The sequence below is a fragment of the Homarus americanus genome, unplaced genomic scaffold, assembly GCF_018991925.1.
Source record: "Homarus americanus isolate GMGI-L3 unplaced genomic scaffold, GMGI_Hamer_2.0 scaffold7626, whole genome shotgun sequence".
Lineage (NCBI taxonomy): Eukaryota > Metazoa > Arthropoda > Malacostraca > Decapoda > Nephropidae > Homarus > Homarus americanus.
Genome location: NW_024718273.1, coordinates 2,232,523 through 2,255,219, shown reverse-complemented (window position 1 = coordinate 2,255,219; position 22,697 = coordinate 2,232,523). Strand labels below are relative to the sequence as shown.

General features: G+C 36.5%; 1 protein-coding gene across 1 annotated transcript in view; it reads left to right on the top strand.

Annotated features, from left to right (window-relative positions):
• The window catches only part of LOC121859369, a 532,182-nt gene that overhangs the window by 476,246 nt on the left and 33,239 nt on the right, over nt 1–22,697 (top strand). The window contains exons 82-89 of the mRNA XM_042356146.1: nt 5,559–5,673; nt 11,300–11,505; nt 12,911–13,091; nt 13,436–13,560; nt 13,720–13,908; nt 14,012–14,234; nt 15,339–15,488; nt 21,065–21,171. Coding sequence (XP_042212080.1) covers nt 5,559–5,673; nt 11,300–11,505; nt 12,911–13,091; nt 13,436–13,560; nt 13,720–13,908; nt 14,012–14,234; nt 15,339–15,488; nt 21,065–21,171 — 1,296 coding nt within the window. The remainder of the gene's footprint in view (nt 1–5,558; nt 5,674–11,299; nt 11,506–12,910; nt 13,092–13,435; nt 13,561–13,719; nt 13,909–14,011; nt 14,235–15,338; nt 15,489–21,064; nt 21,172–22,697) is intronic.

The following is a 22,697-nucleotide window of genomic DNA, read 5'->3' as shown; positions in this document are numbered from 1 at the left end:
GTAATATTTGAAGGGTTTTATTTTATCATTGTTTTTTCATCCGTGTTAGTTTATGAGAATTATGTCCGGGTCTATGTTGTTGTATATGTTTGTTAGTTCTGTTTTTCTTGTATGTGTCCAGGCCAGGACGTTGTGTTGTATTATTTTTAGTGTTCTGTTTTGCGTAATCGTAAGTCACAGGAACTTGGTGCGTGTTGTTTGGTTGCTCGGGTTTCTCGATTTTATTATGTTTGCTGCTTATTCTTCCTCCACGTATTAGTGTTTCTATGAGCCCCTCTTCTACCCTGTTATCTTCGTATGTGTATTTGGTTGTTCCTTCTTGAATGTCTTTTAACAGTCTCTCATTTGTTACTGTTGGCTGGGAGTTGACTGAGTAAAATCTGATTCCTATGCTTTCTCCGACGTCGGTTGGCCGTTGACCAGTGGGGATCTCTCTACGTGGTTTTACTGATGGTGGCTTCGCTGATTGGTCGGTTGTGTTCTGTCGGGTCTCTTAGTGTGTTGTGGTTAGTTGGGAGTGGGTTGTTTCCACTTCAGTCTCTTCTCTTATGCAATCTTCTTGCTGTGTCATTTTATCTTCCTTATCCTTGCTGGTGATTCCTAGACTGTTTTCGGTTATTATTTTGAAAATGTCTGTTGATGGGGCATCATCTGGGGAATATTTAGGAAAAACTTTTGTGTGTATTTTCCTCATGAAGCCATAGTTTTCTTAAAATACTATACAGTTTATAGTATCAGTACAGTAAATGTGAACTCTAAATAAAATTAATACCAATAATTAAGCTAAAACAACAAATACTGTATTGCCATTTGGCTACTGAACAACAAAATTTGTCAATAGTTTCACTACACATGGGAGATGGCTCAGAACAACTCCCCCTTCCTTTTAACACACGTAGAAAGTTTATTCCCTTTTATCTTTTGACCTTATGATAATTATTTATCATATTTTTTTACATTCTGTATGTAAGATTGAGTATGCATGTAACAGAGTAAAAAAAAAAGTCAAATTACATGTATCTAATAGAAGAGGGCTAGTGGTATGGAGAGGGCTAGTGGTATGGAGAGGGCTAGGGGAATGTTGCTATAGTCACAAGTCTTGTGTTACTATTCTAAATACAAAACTAATATAAAATACTGAAAAACAAGTAAAATTAAAAAAACAAAAATAATGTAAGGAATGACCTACAGTGCAAATCAAAAGGCTAAAGCAAACTTACAACTCCCTGTACCTCCTTTCCCAGCATTTATAAACCGTACTACCTACCTTGCTTATGGTATTTAACAATTTTGCTACTTCAAGCAACCTTAATTTACAGTAAACCTTTAAACAGCACAGCCTTCACTTCTCTGCATGTTGCACTACGGGTTGCACGGGGAGCAAGGGAGGTTGTGTACATGTGTCTGACAACTTCCACTACCAGCTGTGAGGGGTGAGGGGTCTCTACGGTAGTGCGGGAGAGTTCCACTGCACCTTAGAGACACACAATACACACCCATGCTCTTTGTTGTTTTATATTATATTTTCTTTATTTCTAAGTCACATTAGAGTATTGAAATAATTTATCCACAACTTTTATAGTTTCATTATATGTAACAATGGTAACATGCATTACCATCACTCCAGACCACAGCTGACTGGCATGTCAGCCAGCTCACTCCCTGCGCGTCTCAGAAAACGGACTTCTTTAACAACGGACGAGTTATCGGTCGGAATTTTTTCGTAAGATGGCAGGTCAATGGGTAAAGAAAACGCTTACATTCACTATGGTAATGATATTTTAAAATAAATTGGGCCCAAAAGTGTAAAAAAATAAGGGTCAAAGTAGCTGAAAAGTCACGTGATTGCGAAAAACTCTGTGACTGGTTGTGACGTTACAGGCTGGCTCAAGCCGCCGAGCGAGACTGGAGGCAACCAGCTTTGGCGTATGTGTTGTTACCAGCAGAAATATAGGACTTGTGGCCATATGCAATGTTCAAGGAAAGGACAAAGAGTCGTTGATGCTTCGTGCCAATGTGTAAGAGCACTGTACCGTCAAATCCTCACCAGGCAAAATATTCATCATAGTACCGAAAGATAAGAAGATAAGAAAGAGTGGCTTGCTGCTCGACGGCACCTCCCCATGTCAGAATCCTGCGCCTACTTTTGGTAAATTTCTTTCATCTGCCTTGATGAACCCTGGAAGTAGTTGTCCAACCTTTTCGGCTGATCGGCTCTGTAAATAAATATTATTAGATAATTAATTGTGCTTTACTGTGCAACAGAGTAATACTATTTTGAATATATAAATATTACTAAGCACATTAACTAACTTCCCCGACTACAAATTTCATAATATAAACATTCCAAACAATAATGGAATAAATTTGGTTTTGGTCGTCTCGGGAACCTTTGTACTTTAAACAATAAGACACATCATCTCTACGGGATTTTAGCGCAGAACATTTTTCGATCGCATAAGAAAATACAGATCATAGGTTAGTTTAGGGTATGAGGAGTTATTAGGTTAGCTTAACATACATCGGTAAGGGGAGGGGGGTAGTAACTCAAAACTATTGATTTCCGATAGAAATGAAGGTCTAAATCATTCAAAACACATCGCAAACCATCAGAAAAAAAAATAGTTTGCATGTCTTCAGTACAGGGATGACCAAAACTTAAAATTTACCCAATATAGCCTATCTCGAATCTAAACATTAAAACACTTATGGTAGTTAAAGTAAAATTTTACCCATTAATTAATATAAATGATTATATATCCCGATGCATTCTCAAAACAAAATCCAGACAATGTCATTATTTCTAAATTGACTCGTATCTCCATCTAGTACTGATATACCCTGTAAATGCACTGTGGGAAAATGAGAAAGTCTACCAGGTAAGAATACATGACAGTTGAACTAGTGTGAACATGGGATTTTTTTATGTCCATAAGCTGCTCTTCATGGCACATTTCTTCACTTACGAAATGTCCATGACTTAGACCATAAAAAAACACCCTTAAAACTTACCTGAACGTGGTATTTGGGGTTTGAAGGGGCCATCCTTTGTTCTACCTAAGACTGCAATGGTGAGTTTGTTGGAGAACGTCGTCTGCCGGGAAGTTGGTGACGTCATTGCAAATAACGGCCCTGTTTCTAGAGAAATAAACTTATCTCGACTATTATTACAAATCATATATAACGTATCACTCTACTAACGTGGCAGAGTGTATTACTTGTGTTTACTCAGAACCGGCAACTCGTCCATTATTCTACTCTAGATAAATGATGTGGCTTAGCAATAAAAAATATAACATAAAACTGTAAAATAAGAACAATGAAGAGCCTGGTTGTGTAAGTGTGGGAAGTGAACATGTGTGTAGGTGATGCACTACAACTACATCTCCGACTCGCCAGCCTACTCACAACGTTAATTGTTCCTTTTAATAAAACTTATAAAGTTGTCAAAAATCATTACCATACTCTAATGTGGCTTAGAAATAGAAAAAACATATAATATAAAACTGTAAAGTAAGAAAATGTAGAGCATATGTGGGAAGTAAATGTGTTATGGAGTGAGCTTTTATTTTTTTTGCAATTTTGGCTTCCTGTAGCTTCTCGTAGGTGAACATCACAGTTTTGGGTTTTCACAGGGTTTTCATTAACCTAACCTCTGCAATGTTTAAGGGTTTACTGTACAATCTAGATTTTAAAAATGCACCTAAAACCATTAAATACAAGTTAAATGAAAGTTTAACGCAATCGCCATTTGCATAGACACTCCCGGCTTCACCATGGCAATGCAAACCTACCTTCGCTGACTCCCTTAAAACAGCTTCCCCCCCCCCCAACCACACACACACACACTCCACGCCCTCCTCCCGCTCCCCCACTGAGCCAGCTAATTCGTGTGCAAAGAAATGTTTATTCCCTTTATGTGTTTGGCCTTATCATAATATTTTGTTTACTGTATTTGTTGCACATTATGTATCATGGTGTGTGCATGTAATTGAATACAAAAAGAAAGAAAGTTCTGTATATTACCCCAAAGTACGGGTTTAAAATTAATCATAACATAGCTCACAGCTTGACCTTGTACCTGTAGTTTGGTGGTTACAATGATGAGTCGCTAGGCTACTATGCCACCAGCGATGCTAACAATTGCAAATATGAAAAGAAAGTTATCTGTAAGTCTTCATTTGTATAAGGTATTTCTAAATTTAATCCCAATGGATAGTAACGGTTGCAAGAGTTCAGAAATGGTTACTGCTTAGCTCTGCAGAATTGGATGTCTGCTGAGCAGATGCTAATGGTCTCAGGTTATCATCATCAGTACAGTAATTATAAATTCAGCTTTTAGATTTAATTTTTTTAATGAATTAAAACTAATAATAATGTAGTTAATTAAGTAATAATATTTTTTTAATTAAGGTAGAATTTAGCCTTCAGAACACTGCAGTTTCACTTATAGGACACAGGCTGATTTTTTTAGGCTCTTTTCAGACAAAAAAGTCTGTAATATGCAAAAAAAATATGGAAAATTGCTGATTCCGTTGGAAGAGCTCCTACTCAGCCATAGTATGCTGAAACAGGAGTTGACTATGTTACCCCAGAGGTTTTCGATCTGGTTTAGGTCGCACCCCTTTGCTCGCCTAGTTCAGAAGCTCTAAGTTCTGCTGCTTGTCAAACCATTGTCTGATGATCCTAGCAGTGTGGATTGAACAGTTATCCTAAATGAAAATGTAAAATCATGTTTCCGAAACCATTAATTATTTATGCTTTCAACCATTGGTAAAAATTTGTGTTGGGCTGATGGTATAATGTCACAGTAGAGTATTGGAATGATTTTCCACCACTAATACAGGTATATTTTCATTACAAGTAACTATATTAACTATATACAAGCCAGATGAGTTGGTGAGTCGGCGATGTAGTTACAGCCAAGGCTTTGGTTATAGTTCATTGCCTTTACACATGTTCCCTTATAACACATACTGTAAACACCCATGCTCTTCATTTTTAATATTTAATAGTTTTACAGTATATTATTATAATTATTTTATATTTCTAAGCCATAATAAAGTATTTTAATGAATTTTCAACAATATCTATAGTTCCATTACATGAAGTAATAAATGCAGTGGCTGGGCTGGCGAATTGGCAACGCAGTTACAGCCCACCATCTCCACACACGTTCAGTCCCCACACACATATACACACCCATGCTCTTCATTTTTATTCTTTTATATTTTTATATTATTAAATATTTTCTTTACTTCTATGGCACATCGTTTATATAGAGTGGAATAAGTGTTAAAGAATTCCGTTTTTCTGAGACACGAATTTGCGAGGTCAACCTGTAGCACTATACATTGTAGGATTTATTGGGGGATCCTAAGAGTGAGTTTCAACTAACCGGAAAACTGTTTAACCGGCATCACTCAATCCTCGTAGGTGCTAGATAACTGGGATTCCACCGTACTGCATACTGTATGGTGCATCTTAATCACCAGCAAATATGGTAATTTATATCCACTAATGCCCATGATAAATGTCGATTATTATTTCTTTCTCAGGTTATGGCAGCCATAGCTGCTATACAACTGGAAGTGACTTTCTTCCTGGAAAACTTTGGATTTTCCATACGTCTACCATCACACCTGTACTTCAACAAAACAGAGGGACTTTGTGGTATGTCTCACATTGTTCATAAAGTTCTATTAATACTGTATTTGATGCCACTATATGTGAATTGTTTTAATCTCAAAAGATATTTCAAACTCATTTTACACTTTATTTCAAACAGCAACTTTCATCATACAGTGAACAGGTAGAGTGTGGTGGATAAATACTTTTTACAGCCAAGGGATGGGAAGGGTAGAAAAGTTCTGTAGGACAGACATCTTCCTGCAACAGCCTCAGTAGCATGTCAGGATGTTTTCCCATGAAGCATTATGCACAGGAAATATGAAAAGCATGATGCACAGCTTGCATGTTAAAATCTTAAACCAGTATAAAAATAAATACAAATTGAGTGCTAAAGCAAACCACATACGGTAATACCCTGGTTAGCGTTCAGGATACATTTCTGGATAAGAGAGCGCTATCCAAAATAACACTCAAGGGGTCATTATACCATTGCATCTATAGAGATGTATTCTTGATGACGATATTTTTCCCTTATGAGATATACTGTATACAGTACAGTATTGTAATTGAAGAGTACAGGTATTAATAAATACAGATTATTACAGTAACATATCTACTAATTAATGAATAACAAATAAACAATATTGTATCATGAATGACAGTTGTTTGATGGATAGTGGTACCAATTGTAGTAGAACGCATGTGAGGCAGCATGTTAGTGAGATGAAGTGTGAGAGTGGGCGGGTGGGAGCCAGGCAGTAAGTATCATGCGGCACGGCTGTGGCTGAGGCTAATCCATCTCTGGATCACTGACATTATGATTTAGTTGGTGATAATAGAGGTAGAGGGGATGATGAGGCTGGTGGTGGTGGCAAGGGAGATTATGGTGTGTGTGTGTGTGTGTGTGTGTTTGTCTCTCTCATTTCTGTTAACTTTATATTTTGAGCCTTCTGATTTTTTTATTTTTTTTTTACGGGGAATACCCCACCCGCTCATCGACCCACAACGGGACCTAACGGGCAAAAAAGGAGACAAAAAAAATTTAAAAAAAGGTTATATTTAGGAACCTGTACACCACGAAGATGCCAGAAAACTGCTGAACTTTATTCACTAAACCGTTAATTATAATTATTATTTACCTCACACTATCTCCAATTCTGCACCCACCATCCCCTCCCACTCCCTCCCACTCCCCCACGCCCCTTCCTGCTTCCCCACACCCCCTCCAGCCAGTCCCACTCTCTCTTTCCCCTCCCAAGGTCGCACACTAATTACCGTGGACATAATACAGGTATGTTTATATTTATGTTTATGATGTTATGATAATAATTTATTTAAATTTTTTTGCACATTCTGTATGAACAATTGTGTGCGCGTAACAGAGTAAAATAATTGAATATAATACATAAATCTATTCAAAATTAAGAATTGACAAATAACAACAGGGCAACCTAAAGGTTCTCCAGTAGGAGTGAAGTTGGCATTACGTCGGAATATGAAAACTGCGGGTAGCCCGCCTGGTTTGAAATATTATGTACATAGTATCATAATTTTTTATTTGCAAATAAGCTGGGTATGCTTGGCAAATGTCGAATAGGGGTGTTAAAATATCAATTGGAGATAAACGGGGCATTCCTGAATTGTATAGTGAACCGTCAAAGATCCGAACCAGGAAAATCGGGATTTCAGAAGATTCGGACAAAATTTGGGGGTTCCAGGGGCTAAGAAGCCTTCCTAAGAAGCATTCCCAAAACAGAACAAGATCATCTTAGGCCCGTGTAACTCAGGTGCCCGAGGCGGGAAACATAAATAGAGTTGTCAATTGTTGTTTGTGGGAATATTATTTCATTCACTCTAGTAATGATACAATGTTCCTTATTATGTTATCGTAGGTAAATGCATGGTTTATATAATTTGTTTATCACTGTGCCTGTCACCGTTTTCAAATTAGACTACAAGATATGTAAGGGGAGTGACTGACTGCTAGTTAGGGCGTCAGCTGCTGTTGTAACACTCCTAGATCCCTGTCATATTTCACTGGATTTACTGTTATTATTAGTGGTTACTAATAATAGTGATTAATCATGGCATCTAAAGCAAATGGTAGTGTGAAGAGAAGGCATGTACATTTATCTATTGTTCAGAAACTTGAGTTAATAAAGAAGTTAAGAGTCTGGTGTGTCCATGGCTCGCATCTGTGATAAATACAGCACTGAGAAACAAACTGTGTCAGACATATGTAAGGCCAAGGATAAACTTACCACATTTGCAATGAATTACGATGTTGATGGTGCCAGTACATTTGCATCTGTTAACATCATTGGCTGCATTGTAGCCAGGTTAGACTCTTCACTGTAACCACCAGGCTACTGGGCCAAGCTGTGAAATGTTATGGTTTTTTTCCTACTCATTCTTCATATTTGTACTCAGTTACATGCACACACCATCCTACATACACATTGTGAATAAAAGTAAAATAAATAATTGTCCTAAGGGGAAATGCATGAAGGGAATATACATTTCTTTACACATGCGCTAGCTGGCTCAGTGGGGGAGCGTGAGGAGGGCGCAAGGTGTAGGGGGTGGGAAGCATCGCTAGGGAATCAGCGGAAGTAGCGTCCCAGCTGGTTTCTGTTGCTATGATGAAGCAGGGAGTGTATGCAAATGGCGACTGAGTTAAACTTTCAATTGGCTTTTATTTACTGGTGTGGAAATACAGTATTTTTTTGTTGTAACTTATTTATTGGTACTGTATTATTTTTATTTATGACTCACATTTACCGGTGCTGTATACAGTATATTATTTTAAGAAAGCTATGGCTATAGGAGGAAAATACAAACGAATGTTTTTCTTAAATACTCCCGGCTAAAATGGGGGGTGCGTTTTACCTGGCCATTGGTCTTATATGCTGTAAAATACAGTACTGTAATTATGGTGTTTTTTATATAATTATTATAATTTTTTTTACACATTTTGTACATACGCCGGGAGATCCGGACAATTGGCTTCTGCAGACAGGTGGTCCCCCCTTTTAGTCCAGGTCTTCGAGGGTTCCCTGCTATGTTAATTCTGTATCCAAAAATGTTAATTGTTATTGCATGAATGATTACAGACTAGTGAGCTTAAAGTGCTAGAGAGCATTTACATGAGGCCAGCATGTATTTATGTCTGGATGCTCCTGCTTGACATATACAGTATAGCTGTTGGAGGTACCAGATATGTGGCCACAGGTCCAAGAATATAACAGTAATTAGAGATGGAAACTCGAGTCCGAATCTAGTCCTTATTTTTTTGGACATGGGACTTTACTTGGACTCAGATATAATCTGCCTTGACTTGACTTGAGACTTGCCGCTCTTGACTTGTGACTTGACTTGAAACTCGTAATAATCTGACTTGGCTGAAAATAACTTGAGTCTTCTTCCTCCATGCTAATGTGTATGCTCATGTGGACATAAACAATTTTTTTAACATTTAGGGAAAGTGAGCAGCATCAACATTCAAAAGTACTTTGCATATAAACTCAAATTCTTCGACAGACACAACAAAAATGTTCACTTTGAGGAGAAAAAAAAAATCTTGTATCGCCTTTGTTTCAATATCAACTGGATTGTGCTTGTTCATTATGGTTATAGTATAGAGGCCTTAAAAATACATTGAAGGATAAGATGGAGGTTATTCAAAACAACGTAGTAAGATACAGTACAGTATATGCTTAATACTTCCCCCAGAATGCATGTCGGTTTTGATCATTTTAGTAGTGTTGGTTTACTTCCTGTTGACTACAGAGCAGAACAGTTAAAATTAATATTTGGTCATTTATACACCATCTTGAACGGTAGTGCTCCAGAATATCTGAAATGATTCATAATTACAGTATAACAGGTACAGGAGTGACTTATCATGTGTTGATCAAGAGTAAATTTATATGTTCATTTATTTTTCAGGTGAAATTTAGATGTTATATCACTGGAAGGACAATACAGAAATTAAAAATAATTTGTAATTCTAAAACTAATAGTTCTACTATTTGTTGTTTTTGTTGATTCAATCATTGAGGTGGTTGCTAGTACAGTATTAGTTGTCAAGGAGCTTTTTTAAATTAGATTCATTGGGAGATAATTGCAGACTCATATCTGGTTTTGCATCATACTGAGTATTATGCAGTATTTTGTTTTTCTTGCTCTGTACTTGGTAAATCCTGCCTCACTTAAGTCTGTAGCTGGCAACGAAACATGTAAAGAAGAAAAACAGATTGATAATTTTTTTATTATACATGTTTCCCACAACTATTTTTTTACAATTTCAAATCACTTTTCTTGCAGGTAGTTACAGTTTTTATGGTTTTGTCTTCAAGAATGAAATTCAATTCACTCAATTTCCCCAGCTGGGCTAATCTTAATAGCCACACAGGATCAGAGAAATGTGATAGACATTCATAGGGTTACTCATAAAAATATATCACAAAAGGAGATATGAGTGAACACACTAGTCAAAACCTTGCTCTAAGGTATCTACAGTACTGTACTTCACTCTGCATAATTAGTGTTGTGTAGCTGATATCCATTTCTTCACACTCACAAGTTAAACCATGAGTTTAATGCTCTGACTTTGATAAAATTGCCAATACGAACTGTCTCATCAAGCAGAATTTTCAATGATTCAATCTTCTTCCTGCTGAGTGCTTGTCAATGAATGGTGCTATGATTACTCTTATATTTTGGTGCAACCGCTTTTATATGTGCAATAAACCAAGATTTCTGCCATTACTTTCGCTTCATCTGTACACATATATGTATCAACTCACTGTTTCTACATGAACCCGCAATCCATAAGTTATCATCCCACTTGGATGGTTCCCATCTGAACAATCCTTTGTTTTATATGATTTCTGCCATCCCACTTAGATTAGGTTGGGTTAAATCACACAAACAGATGATCACCCAGATGAAAATCACCAAAGTGGAATGTAGTTGTTCATACAATAGTACTGTACCATCTTAATATGCCCTCATATGGTTTTTGAGTACAGTACAGTATTTTAAAATATTTATGAAACAAATTTATATGCATAGGTTGTCTAATAATAATAGTAATAAAGGTGAACACATACAGTAAGTGTGTGCATAAGAAGAACATTACTTTTGGAGGATATGTGTAGATATATACAGTGATATCTCCGTTAGCCTGAACACTTGGTGCAGAGCACTTCCGGGAATGAAAGATTTCTGGGGAACAAGATGACTCCTTCAAAGCCTGAAAAAAATTCCCTCATCCCTGGAATTTTTCGGGTAACGGAAAAATGTTCTTGGAAGTTCCAGAAATTGTACATTACATCATCTCTCAAACCCGAAAAAATATCTCCCATTCCTGTAATTTTTTATGGGTACTGGAAAATTTTTCTCGGAATTTCTCGAAAATGCACCTGATATTCACTTCTCAAACACGGAAAAAACTCCCCCATGCCCGGGAATTCAAGGTACTGGGAAAATTTACTCGGAATTTTCCAGAAAATGTGCCCTTCGGAAAATTTCAGTTCCAGCTATTGGAGAGTTCCGGTTAAGACGGATTCCGGCTAATGGAGATATTACTTACTGCCATGCTGTGGTGGTCTCTAGGTTTCCATAGAGCAAAACACATTTTTATGTAGCCTGCATATACTTCTAGGTAACTGTAACCATGATGATGAAGATGACCTAATGACCAGGGAAGGAGCTCTGACTGAGTCTGTTGACAAATTTGGACGTAGCTGGCTGCTGGAGAATGAACCTCGTACCTGTGGTGTTTTGGAGAAGGATGCAACATTCTGCCTCCCATTACCTCCTGATGAGGACCCCTGTCTGGATATCATGAATGAAGACTTGTTTGGAAAGGTTTGCATATAAGAGTACAGTATTACCAATTTTCTGAATTTCATATTGGATGATTTAATGTAAGAAAAAAGAAAAACAAATTATTTTCTGCTGGTACATTGAAACCACAAGCACCATACACATAACAATGGAGTTTGGTGAGTTAAGAGATCCGAGATTTAAATTTTTTTAGTAAAATTTTTGGAATCACTGTGCAACATTTTTTTTAATAAATATGAACTGCAACCAGAACTACATATCAAAAATGAAACCAGATTCATGACTGTTGTAATATACTAAACTCTGCAGCTGGAAATAAAGCATCGAGTCACCTGCCGTGCACAACAGTATGAAATACAGTAAGTCTGCGCTTAATGTCGTTCCGCTTAATGGTGACCCAATACTATGTCGTTTTGCATCACCAGCTTAACGTTGTTTCATATAACGTCGCATTTTTAAGAACGTAACCCCGACATTAAGCGGGGACTTACTGCATAGGCCAAAGCTAAAATGTGTGATTATTGGCATATATTGGTAGGCCTGCTTCACCTGTATATCATAATTGCATTTCTTGATATTCCCATATCTATTGTGAGCTTATATATTATGAATATATCAATAGCTTTAGTGTGTAGAAAAGATATATGGTTTCATAATACAGTACTGTATGTGTAAATATGTCATGGCGTACATTCTTCATTATTTCATTTATATAAAGATAAAAGACTACTCGGCACATAGGGTAAAGTTGACACTCTCATCTTGCACAACACAAACTTGCTGTACCACAATGTAATCATGACATTTCATTGATATTAGTATTAGTGATATGAATGTGGCTACACTGTTGTCACAATGCTGTTGAATTTTCGGTGTTGCAGATATGTATCAGTTTAATATCATAGAAAACATATTCAGCGGTTCATGTGTATATTTGAACAACTTTGTTGTGTTGCATTGGTCGTATTTTACTCTTAAATAGTCTGAACCAGTAGGACACGTTAGTATTTATGCTAATCAGCTTCTTAATCTTCTTAGTCATGGGTTTGAGTCCTGAAAACAATAAACCAGAGTGTTGGTGGTACAGCAGTGACGTGTGTGTCTCTCACCAATATATCAAGGGTTCAAATCCTGCTTGGGCCAGGCACACATAAGAAGGGTGTTTGTTATACAGTGTGACCCTACCAAACTTCACAGGTTCCCAGAGTCTTTATTCCTTCTATACTAACACTGGATAGACCGATCGCCTGAATGGCTAGTAAACTGATAAGTGGTGAAAATAATGATTATAAATCTATACTGCATATTACAGGTAATGTATTACAATTAGATATAGAGAACTAATGCAAACGATAACCATTTTCTACAACATTAGTGAAAAACCTTTAATTTATTATTTACTTTCATAATCTGACTTGTCCAACAGTGTCATCCAGTTGAGGATCCAGCATCATATGTATCCTCATGTCAACTTGATGCCTGTGGCAGCCGTGAGCCGCAGGTAGCTGCATGTCACAGTCTTGAGGCTTATGCTAGACGATGTGCTGACTTAGACATCTGTTTGGACTGGCGTTCTGAAGAAATTTGTCCAAAGAACTGCACAGGAGGTATGTTAGTAGGAGAGCTTAGATGATTTTTTATGGTAAAAAAAAAAAAAAAATATATATATATATATATATATATATATATATATATATATATATATATATATATATATATATATATATATATATATATATATATATATATATATATATATATATATATATATATGATAACAAGTACACACTGTAGGTGCGCGTGATCTAGGTATATGCTGATAACCACAAGGAAAGAAGAAAACACTTCGTGTTTTCTTCTTTCCTTGTGGTTATCAGCATATATATATTATCTATTATGTATAAGTAAACTTAGGTAAAAAATTTGTACTAAACTATTTTGGTGATTACAGGTCAAGAGTATCGAGCCTGTGCACCAGCTTGTGTACATACCTGTGAAAATTATGAGGAACTTGAAAAAGATCCTGATTCTTGCCCCATATCCCCTGTTGATGGCTGCTTCTGCCCTGAGGGCATGGTCAGTGTGTGTGATGTTCTATACTGCCTGTTATTAAAGAATACCCTTTGTTCTTCTTTTATGGTTGAATAAATTTTATACTATTTTTAATTAATTATTTTAAGTTGTTTATTAGTTTAAGTATCCTTCATATACTTAATATAATATTTATAATTTCAGGTTTTGGATAATGGAACTTGCAAAAATACAAGCTATTGTAAGATATGTGATGATAAGGGGCACCGTATGGGTGAGGTTTGGCAAATTGATAATTGTACCACATGTGAATGTACTGACCAAGGTAACACTTGCAGCACCAAGACTTGTCCTGAAGACCCCATTTGTGATGAGGGATATATTGTGGTTGAGGTTAGTTTTCGCTTTTAAATAAAAACAATATGTGAACAATTCCAACAACTTAGCTAATTATCCAGTTCATTTTAATGTATTAAAGAGATGTTTTTCTGGATAGGTGAATGGAACTGGAGATGATTGTTGTGGTCTAAGGAAGCAATGCAAAGTTAAGCCTGTTGAAGACTGTCCCACTCCACTTGAGCCAACAGATAGATGTGGTTACGGGCATCGACAGAAGCTCATCGAGGCACCAGGTGTATGCCCTCAGTATGCATGCGTGTGTTTAGAGCCAGAAAACTGCCCCAAATTAACCATTCCTGATAACAAAGATCTAAAACCAGGTAATGCATCATCTACCTTACTGCCCATTCACACTAATTCCCTTCTACTGTTACTATAATATTTTACAAATTTTCTTTTATACAATGGGAAAATTACTTCATTCATCAAATCACTGCACATTTTACTCTCATTCCATGCACTCACATAGAACACCTATGAACGACTGCATCTGATCTTAACATCCTGTACTCACTTGTGGTGAACTGTATCTCATGTCTTCATATTGTATTTATTTCTATTGTTATTCTTCCTTCATACCCAGTGTTCTTACAACCTCCTCCTCCTCCTCCTCCTCCTCCTCCTCCTCCTCCTCCAACCCCCTCCTCCTCCTCCTCCTCCTGCATCTACTACCCCTCAAAGAACATTGGTTAGATATATTGGTAAGTATGTTACTTATTCAGCAGTCAGTCTATCGGATGATGCTGTTCTCAAACAAGAGACTCATGATGCCATCTAGTCCCAGGCAGAGCAGCTTATGTTTGTTGTTGCCCTAAATCATGCATAATGAGTTCAAAGGAAACATGCCAGTGCTTTAACAAGCACATGCATTATGATGAAACAATGATAATAACTGCACTTTGGGAAACAAAAATTAGCATGTGAAATGTTCTGGTAATATAATTATCTTAAAAGATAACAAGAAAAATATTTAAACATTTCAGCAACATCCTCCACCACGCTGCATGATGTCACGGGGGCAAGGACGACTTAAGGTCTCATAAATTGTTCATCATGTTCATGTTCTCTTTATGATGTTTATGTTACCAGGGCATTTCACATGCAATTTTTTTTTCCAAGTGTGGAATTACCAGAGATGAACACAGAAGAGTTATTATTACAAACTGACCCTAGGCCTCCATTGTAAGGTTTGAGTGAATAGACTTTAGTGTTCTATCCCACTACTGAAATGTTATGGGGGAGTATGTACAGTAGGTAGCTAGTGTTCTGTCCAACAACTGAACTGTTGTGATGATGAGTCAAGTGAAATCTCAAAAAAAAAATTATTAAAAATGTTTATACTTTAACCTATTCTTTTTTTTTGCTTATTAATTTTGAAGCAAACTTTGTATACAGTTGATTCTGATATTGTTAATGTCCATCAGGGGAAGTATGGACACTGGATGACTCTGGTTGTTGTGCCAGATACGCCACAAAGTGTAGCGGAACTTGTCCAAAGATCACCTGCGATGAATTCCACATCCTGGCACAAGAACCAAAGAAGGAGGATGAGTGTTGTCCTAAGACTAAATGTGGTATGTTCTCTCAGTTTATTTGTATGATATTAAGGGTGGTTTTATTTTTACTCAAGTACAGTAAAATTAATTATGTATTTGTTACTGAAAGTTTATAGATAAATATGGTTTTACTTTTTTGGAATTGAGGATTTCATTGCATAAAGATTTAACAAAGTCAATAAGATGCTGCAACACACAGGTAGGTAATCTTAGCTGAAATTATGCATTCAAAATAATATATTATTTTAGGCAAAGACCCTTATAGATCAAATAATTTTTATTTTTACTTTTTTATTTTTTTTTCGCCACTGATTGGCTTATTTTCAGCTTGGGCGGTTGGTTACATCTCTGTTATACACTGTTGGCAAGTACTGAGCATATCTTGACTCCATGATGTATCTGAACCTGCTCTAGCATTGGTCAAGTTTGGTCTTGAAAGAGCTCACATTCAGTGCTGTTACAACACTCTCTGGCAGGATGTTCCAAGTGTTTACAATTCTCACTCCAAAATTGCCCTCACAATTTTCTGGATTTCTGGCTTCTTCAACCTTGAGCTATGACCCGTAGTGGGGCGAGCATCTACCAATCTGCCAGCTCCAGGTAAGAACACTCAACTGAGTAATGCCCTCTGAGATGTTTAAAAACTTCAATTAAGTCCCCCTTGCCCGTCTATAGTATAAACTAGGCAATTGTAGAGATTCCAATCTTTCTGGGTAAGTGCAGTGTCATAGTGCAGGAACCAGTCTGGTGGCCCTCCTTTGGACATTTTCAATCAACTGACCGTCTCTAGCATATCTAGGGTACCAAACAGGGTGACTGTACTTCAGGCGGGGTTAGCACCTCACTCTTGAAGATCATGATGAGCGAAGAACCATCCAGATATCTAAATGATCTTCTTATAAGACCTACTAGCTTAGTTGCTTGATTCACCTTCTTCTCACATTACCCTGAGAACTTCAGTTTGCTTTCAGCATACACACTCAGATCCAATTTTCCGGGAACTGATGGTCCAGCACCTCCTTTAGTCCGGACAAAATTACGAGAGGGCACTTAACTTCCCTCCCTTCCTGCCATATTTCATTGGATTTACTGTTACTATTAATTAGTGTTTACTAATATAATAATGCTCAATAGTGATCAATCATAGCACTGTAGCCAGGTTAGACTCGTCACTGCAACCACCAGGCTACTGGGCCAAGCTGTGAGGTGTTATGGTTGTTTTTCAACTCATTTTTGGGCAGATATACATAATTTTTTTCATCTATTTTCACCTTTTTTTTTACAGGGATTAGCCCACCCGGGCACAGGTCACTGACCCACTTCGGGGTCTGGGGGGCGAAAAAGTAATAATAATAATAATAATAATAATAATAATAATAATAATAATAATAATAATAAGAGTAATAATAATAATAATAATTGCGAGAAGAAGGTAAATCAGGCAAATAAATTATTGGGTCTTATAAGAAGGTTGTTCAGATATCTAGACGGTCCGTCCCTCGTAACGATCTTCAAGGGTGAAGTGCTTCCCTATCTGGAGTACGGTCACTCCGTCTGGTCCCCGAGATATGCTAGGGACTGTCAGTTGGTTGCACTTTGGCACCTCAACTACCCTGAGAAATTGGAGCGCCAGAACTTGCCTAGCTTATACTACGGATGGGCAAGGGGCGACCTAATTGAGGTGTACAGTATAAGCAACTCAAGGGGCACTACTCAGTCGAGTGTCCTTACTTGGAGCTGGCGGACGCTCGTCCCACAAGAGGTCACAGCTCGAGAAAACTATGAGGGCAAACTTTTTCGGAGTGAGAGTTGTGAATTCTTGGAACAATCTACCAGAAAGTGTTGTGACGGCACCGAGTGTGAGCTCTTTCAAGACCAGACTTGACCAACACTGGGGCAGGTTCAGGTACATTCAGGAACCGGTGTATGCCCAGTACTTGCCAACAGTGCGTAACAGAGACGTGACCGATCGCCCAAGCGGCTAACGAGCCAATCAGTGGTGAAGAGGCTAAAGTAAAAATAATAATATAATAATAATAATAATAATAATAATAATTCAGATAAGTCAAATTTATAGTAAAAAATACAAAACTAAAAATAAAACTACTAATAATAACAACATTGCAATAATAATAATAATAATAATAATAATAATAATAATAATAATAATTATAATAATAATAATAATAATAATAATAATAATAATAATAATAATAATAATAATAATAATAATAATAATAATAATAATAATAATAATAATAATAATAATTATAATAATAATAATAATAATAATAATAATAATAATAATAATAATAATAATAATAATAATGATAATAATAATAATAATAATAATAATAATAATAATGATGATGATGATGATGATGATGATGATGATGATGATGATGATGATGATAAAGAAATACAAAAATGACAAAAAAGAACAAGAGTGAGAAACAATATATGTATTTTGTGTTGTCAATAGTAAGAGAAACAATTGAGATCCTGCAGTTGTGTGTAAATGAGGCGAAAGTCAGATCAGCAACCTGGGACTTGGTCACAATTTTCGTGATGTCATATGGCAGCAGGGTCTACCATTAGACAATACATAATGCTTCCAATATCTTCCCAGGAGGTAATACCTCCCTGTTTGGTAGCTGCCTACTACTTACTACCACTTACTACATGCACACACACCATCCTAAATTCAAATTGTGAAACAAGAGTAAAATATATGATTGTCCCAAGGGCAAACCTTACTCAAATGTACTAAGTTAATTACTAAAAAAATTATGTCTAGTGCAAACTATGGGATGTTTATACTTAAATTAAGCATTATCATACAAGAATTCCATCAATGTAAAAAATAAAAAAAAAATAAAAATGTGTCAAGCAGGAGCGTCCCAGCATAAAACCATGTTGGCAGTCCTTTACAAGGTTGTTTCATATTGGATGTTCCATAATGGCATCTCTGATAATGCTTTCAAGTACTTTACACGCTATGCTAGTCAGGCTCACTGGCCTAAACTAATTTGTGGAGTGATGATCGGGTAGCTTGAATACAGGACTCACATAAGCCATTTTCCAGTCACTGGGGACCTTTTGCTCCTCCGGGCATCTACTGGACAGGATCTTCATGGGTTCAGCAAGCTCGTTGCACAATTCTCTTAGCACTCTGGGATTCACCATTGTCAGGGCCAAGGCTCTTTTGAACCTTTAGCTTTAACAATTTATTTCTTATAACCTCTTCTGAGAACACAATGTGGGTCAGCGCAGTGGCAAACCGTCTGTCCTCAAAAGCAGAAAGATTGTCTGCATCCTCTCTTGTGAACACTGAGGAAAAGAACTTGTTTAATGCCTCTCGGTCTTATCTTGATATGGGTCTGCGTAACTCCCATCTTCAAGCCTCAGCTCTGATAAGTCCACAAGTGTTTTTAATTTCAATTTTGTATAACAGGAGAAAGCTTTTGGGTTTGGTTTAACCTTCCTTGTAATCTGTCTCTGGAACTCTCCTCCAGCCCTTCTACACTCTGACTTTAATTGGTTTCTGGACCTGGCATACATCCTCATGTCCTGCTCATCTTTTGTCCTTACCCACTTATCATATTTCTGAGATTTTTTCTTAACTTTACCAACTGCCGCATGGTTCATGTATAACGATCTCCTTGTATTCCTCGAGCCAATGGGTTTGGTCTTGGATATATATTTATCAATCAAATAGTTCACTTTACTGGCTATGATATTTAACATACAGTAGTGTCTGTGTTCTTGTATCTCAGCAAGTTAAGCCAGTGAATAACCATCAACTTCTCCCTCATTTATCATTCTAAGATGAAGTGGAGATTATTCAATGATAAATGTATTCAGAATGGAGTAAAAATGGTGAAAGGTTGTTATTAATTGTAATATTGTGTTCATGTAGAATAATTAATTGATAATTGACAAATACTATTTTGCTTCAACATATGTCTGTGAATAAGTACATTTCCAATGAATGTATGAAATGACTAGAAAGTCAGAAATTGGAAACTGTACTGTACTGCACATGTTTAATCACATCTCTCTGTTCTACTCAACAAGGGACATTCAGTACATTAATCAAGCACTATATCTGAAATAACTTACACTTATCCTCCCATATTTGCAAATTCACTTCTTCACAAAAAAATTATTAGTGACCCTTTATTGAAGATTCACGATCGAAATTCAGCTATGTGCACAGTTGTTATTTTTTTTACTGTCTGTTGACAGATGCTTATCTCCTTCACACACTATACATGGTTAGTCAGTTTTCTCATGTGTGCTGCACAGTCCTCCCTCTCTCACTCCACCTAGTACATAAACGCAGGAAGGGAGGGTGTAGCAGCACCCTTATATTTTGGGTATAATGTGTTATACATTGAACCACAGAGTATCTAGGGCACCAGAATTAATATTCAGCACTCCCCAGTAAAATTTGGTTCCCACAATATACTGGCCCAGTAACACCCAACAACCTCCCCCATTCATGTCAGGCCAGCCATTGTATGCAGAACATTTCCACTTTTATGGTAAATCCATTGTCATAGACTTTATTTAATTTACAGTGCAATTCCCTTTTTTCAATTTCCAACTTTCTGAATTTTCCAGGATAAAAATTCTGATTTAGTCCAACAATCAGAATGCAACTGAAGTCATTCATTTGTGAGTCTGCCACCAGTAGCACTATAACTGCTTTGTTAACAAAAATTGCTATGGTAAACAGTAACATATAAACATAGCATAATATAAAATACAATAGTACACCTGACCCTCACTTTATGTTATGGGTTGCGTTCTCCGACAACACAGCATAATGGGAATCTGCTTATAGTGATTACTTAATCTTATGGGGAAATTATGATATGTTCCACAACTAGTAAAGGTCGACAGTAATGCTCGAAAAGTTGTAGAAAAATCATTGCAATACTTTAATATGGGTTAGAAATAAAAGTGATATAATATAAAACTATAAACTAAGATACATGAAGAGCATGGGTGTTTGTGTGGAAAGTGAAAGTGTGAAGAGTGGCTGACTCACCACTCAAGCCATGTCCCATGACATCACTTACACCGCAGTACTCATACACACACACTGTATCACATTTCACAACCATTTCTGGAACATTAATGCTATAAAAGTTGTCAAAAAATCAATAAAATACTCTGATTTGGCTTAGAAATAAATATAATATAATATAATATAATATAATATAATATAATATAATGTAATATAATATAATATAATATAATATAATATAATATAATATAATATTGTATATGAAAATATGTGCAAATTTATATTTTAAAAGACATTCAATAGAAAATAGAATCAGAGAGTAATTTGTTCATTAAAAAAAATATATCAATTCTATGCCATAGTTCAGATCATAATTATTTGTATCTGCATGACCCTGGTAATACAATACTGTATTAGCAATTTTTTTAATTTTTTTTATTTAACCACATGGGCAGGTCTCTGTGCTGAATACAGTTATCTCGCATTAGTGATGTAAAATGTTAAAAGTGGTATCCTATAGTGAAGGGGTTTTGAATAATATGTACATTCCATGCGACAGAACTCCCTGCTGATGCATGTATCTACGAACACCAGTATCTTCCTGATCTCTTTGGCTACCCGCGACTAGTGCATGAATTTGATACAGATACGAAGAATCTGTACAAGGTAATAACATATAACTCTATTTCTTGAATGTGAGCTTGATGGTATTTGTCATTGTGCTCTCATAACTAATACTTTCTGTTCCCTTTTTTAGTGTTTTGTCTCTTAGCCTATATCCACTTCAACCTCTCTATCCATATCACCACCAAGAGCTGTCTTATGCTTTTGGAAATAAGATATGCAATGAGAAATGGCTTTGGTAATGTGGATTTTGATAACGAGGAAATCAAGGATGTATGTAGTATGGACATAATAGAGTGATTGTATGGTGAATGAGGAGCTTGAGTAGGGCAGCCTAGAAGCAGCAAAATCAGTACAGAGACCATTCCCAAGAGTTGAAAGAGAATGGATGAAGAAAGCAATTGATAAAATGAAAACTGAAAGGCTGTTGATATTTTGGAATAGTTCACTGAAAGCATCAAACAATGTTGGCATGAAAGTGGTGACCAAATTTTTTAATGCAATTATAATGGAATGTATGGTTTCAGCTGACTGGCTGAAGAGTATAACTGTGAATACTTACAAAGGAAAAGGTGATGCTCTTGACCTTGGAAATTACAGGGACTGACTGATGCTGTTATGTTGTTTATGAAACTTGTGAGAAGAATGATCAAGAAATTGATAAGGGGGAGTGAGCAGTAATTAAATGCATTTTGAGCTCCTGCCAAGCAGGGGAACTACAGAGGCAATAAGGAAAGATAAAAAGCTGTACTTTGTATTTTTAGTTTTAGAGAAGGCATTTGACAGGATGCTGTACCATGTGAGGTAGTGCAATGGGCAATGAGAAAGTTAGGAGTTGAAGAGTGACTTTTTAAAGTGGTTATGGTATTGTGTTAGGGCTCAAGAACCACTGTGAGAGTAAATAGTGAGGAATTTAAGGTGAAAGTAAGGGTCCATCAGAGGCCCTCAGCCCCCGTCTGTTCATCTTGGTGCTAGAGACGCTATAGCAAGATTTTAGGAATGGTCTGCTCTGGGAGGTGTTGTATGCTTACAAATTACTGTTGATAACAGATAGTACAGTATCGGAGAATTAGTGGAGAAATTAAGAAATGGAAGGATAGAATGGAATCAAAGGATATGAGAGTTAATGTAATAAAAACAAAAGTAAAGATTAGTGGTATGGGTGAAGATCCCTTAATCGTAAGTAGAAAATGACCGTATTTAGTCTGTAAAAAAGGTGGTGGCAAAACTCAATAATGTGCAGTGTGTGTGTGGAAGATAGGTACATAAGAAATGCGGTGGTGTAGATGGCAGACTGCAGGATGTTGCTCACTTTAAGTGTTGGGTACATGTGGTTCTGAAGCTAGCTCAGTTACAAGAGTCAAAAGTGGCCGGAAGAAATTTAAAGAATTGTTAGCTTAACAGTTTTGACTGTGACTGTAAGGAATGATGTATGTCACCAGTTTAATAAGTGTGTTATTGTAGAGCAGTGAAGTAAATGTTGCAGGGAAGAAAAGCTAGAAGTGCCTGTAGGCTTGTGAGGAATAAAAAACTCCTATATATTGAATGCTGTCCAAGAACCTTATACA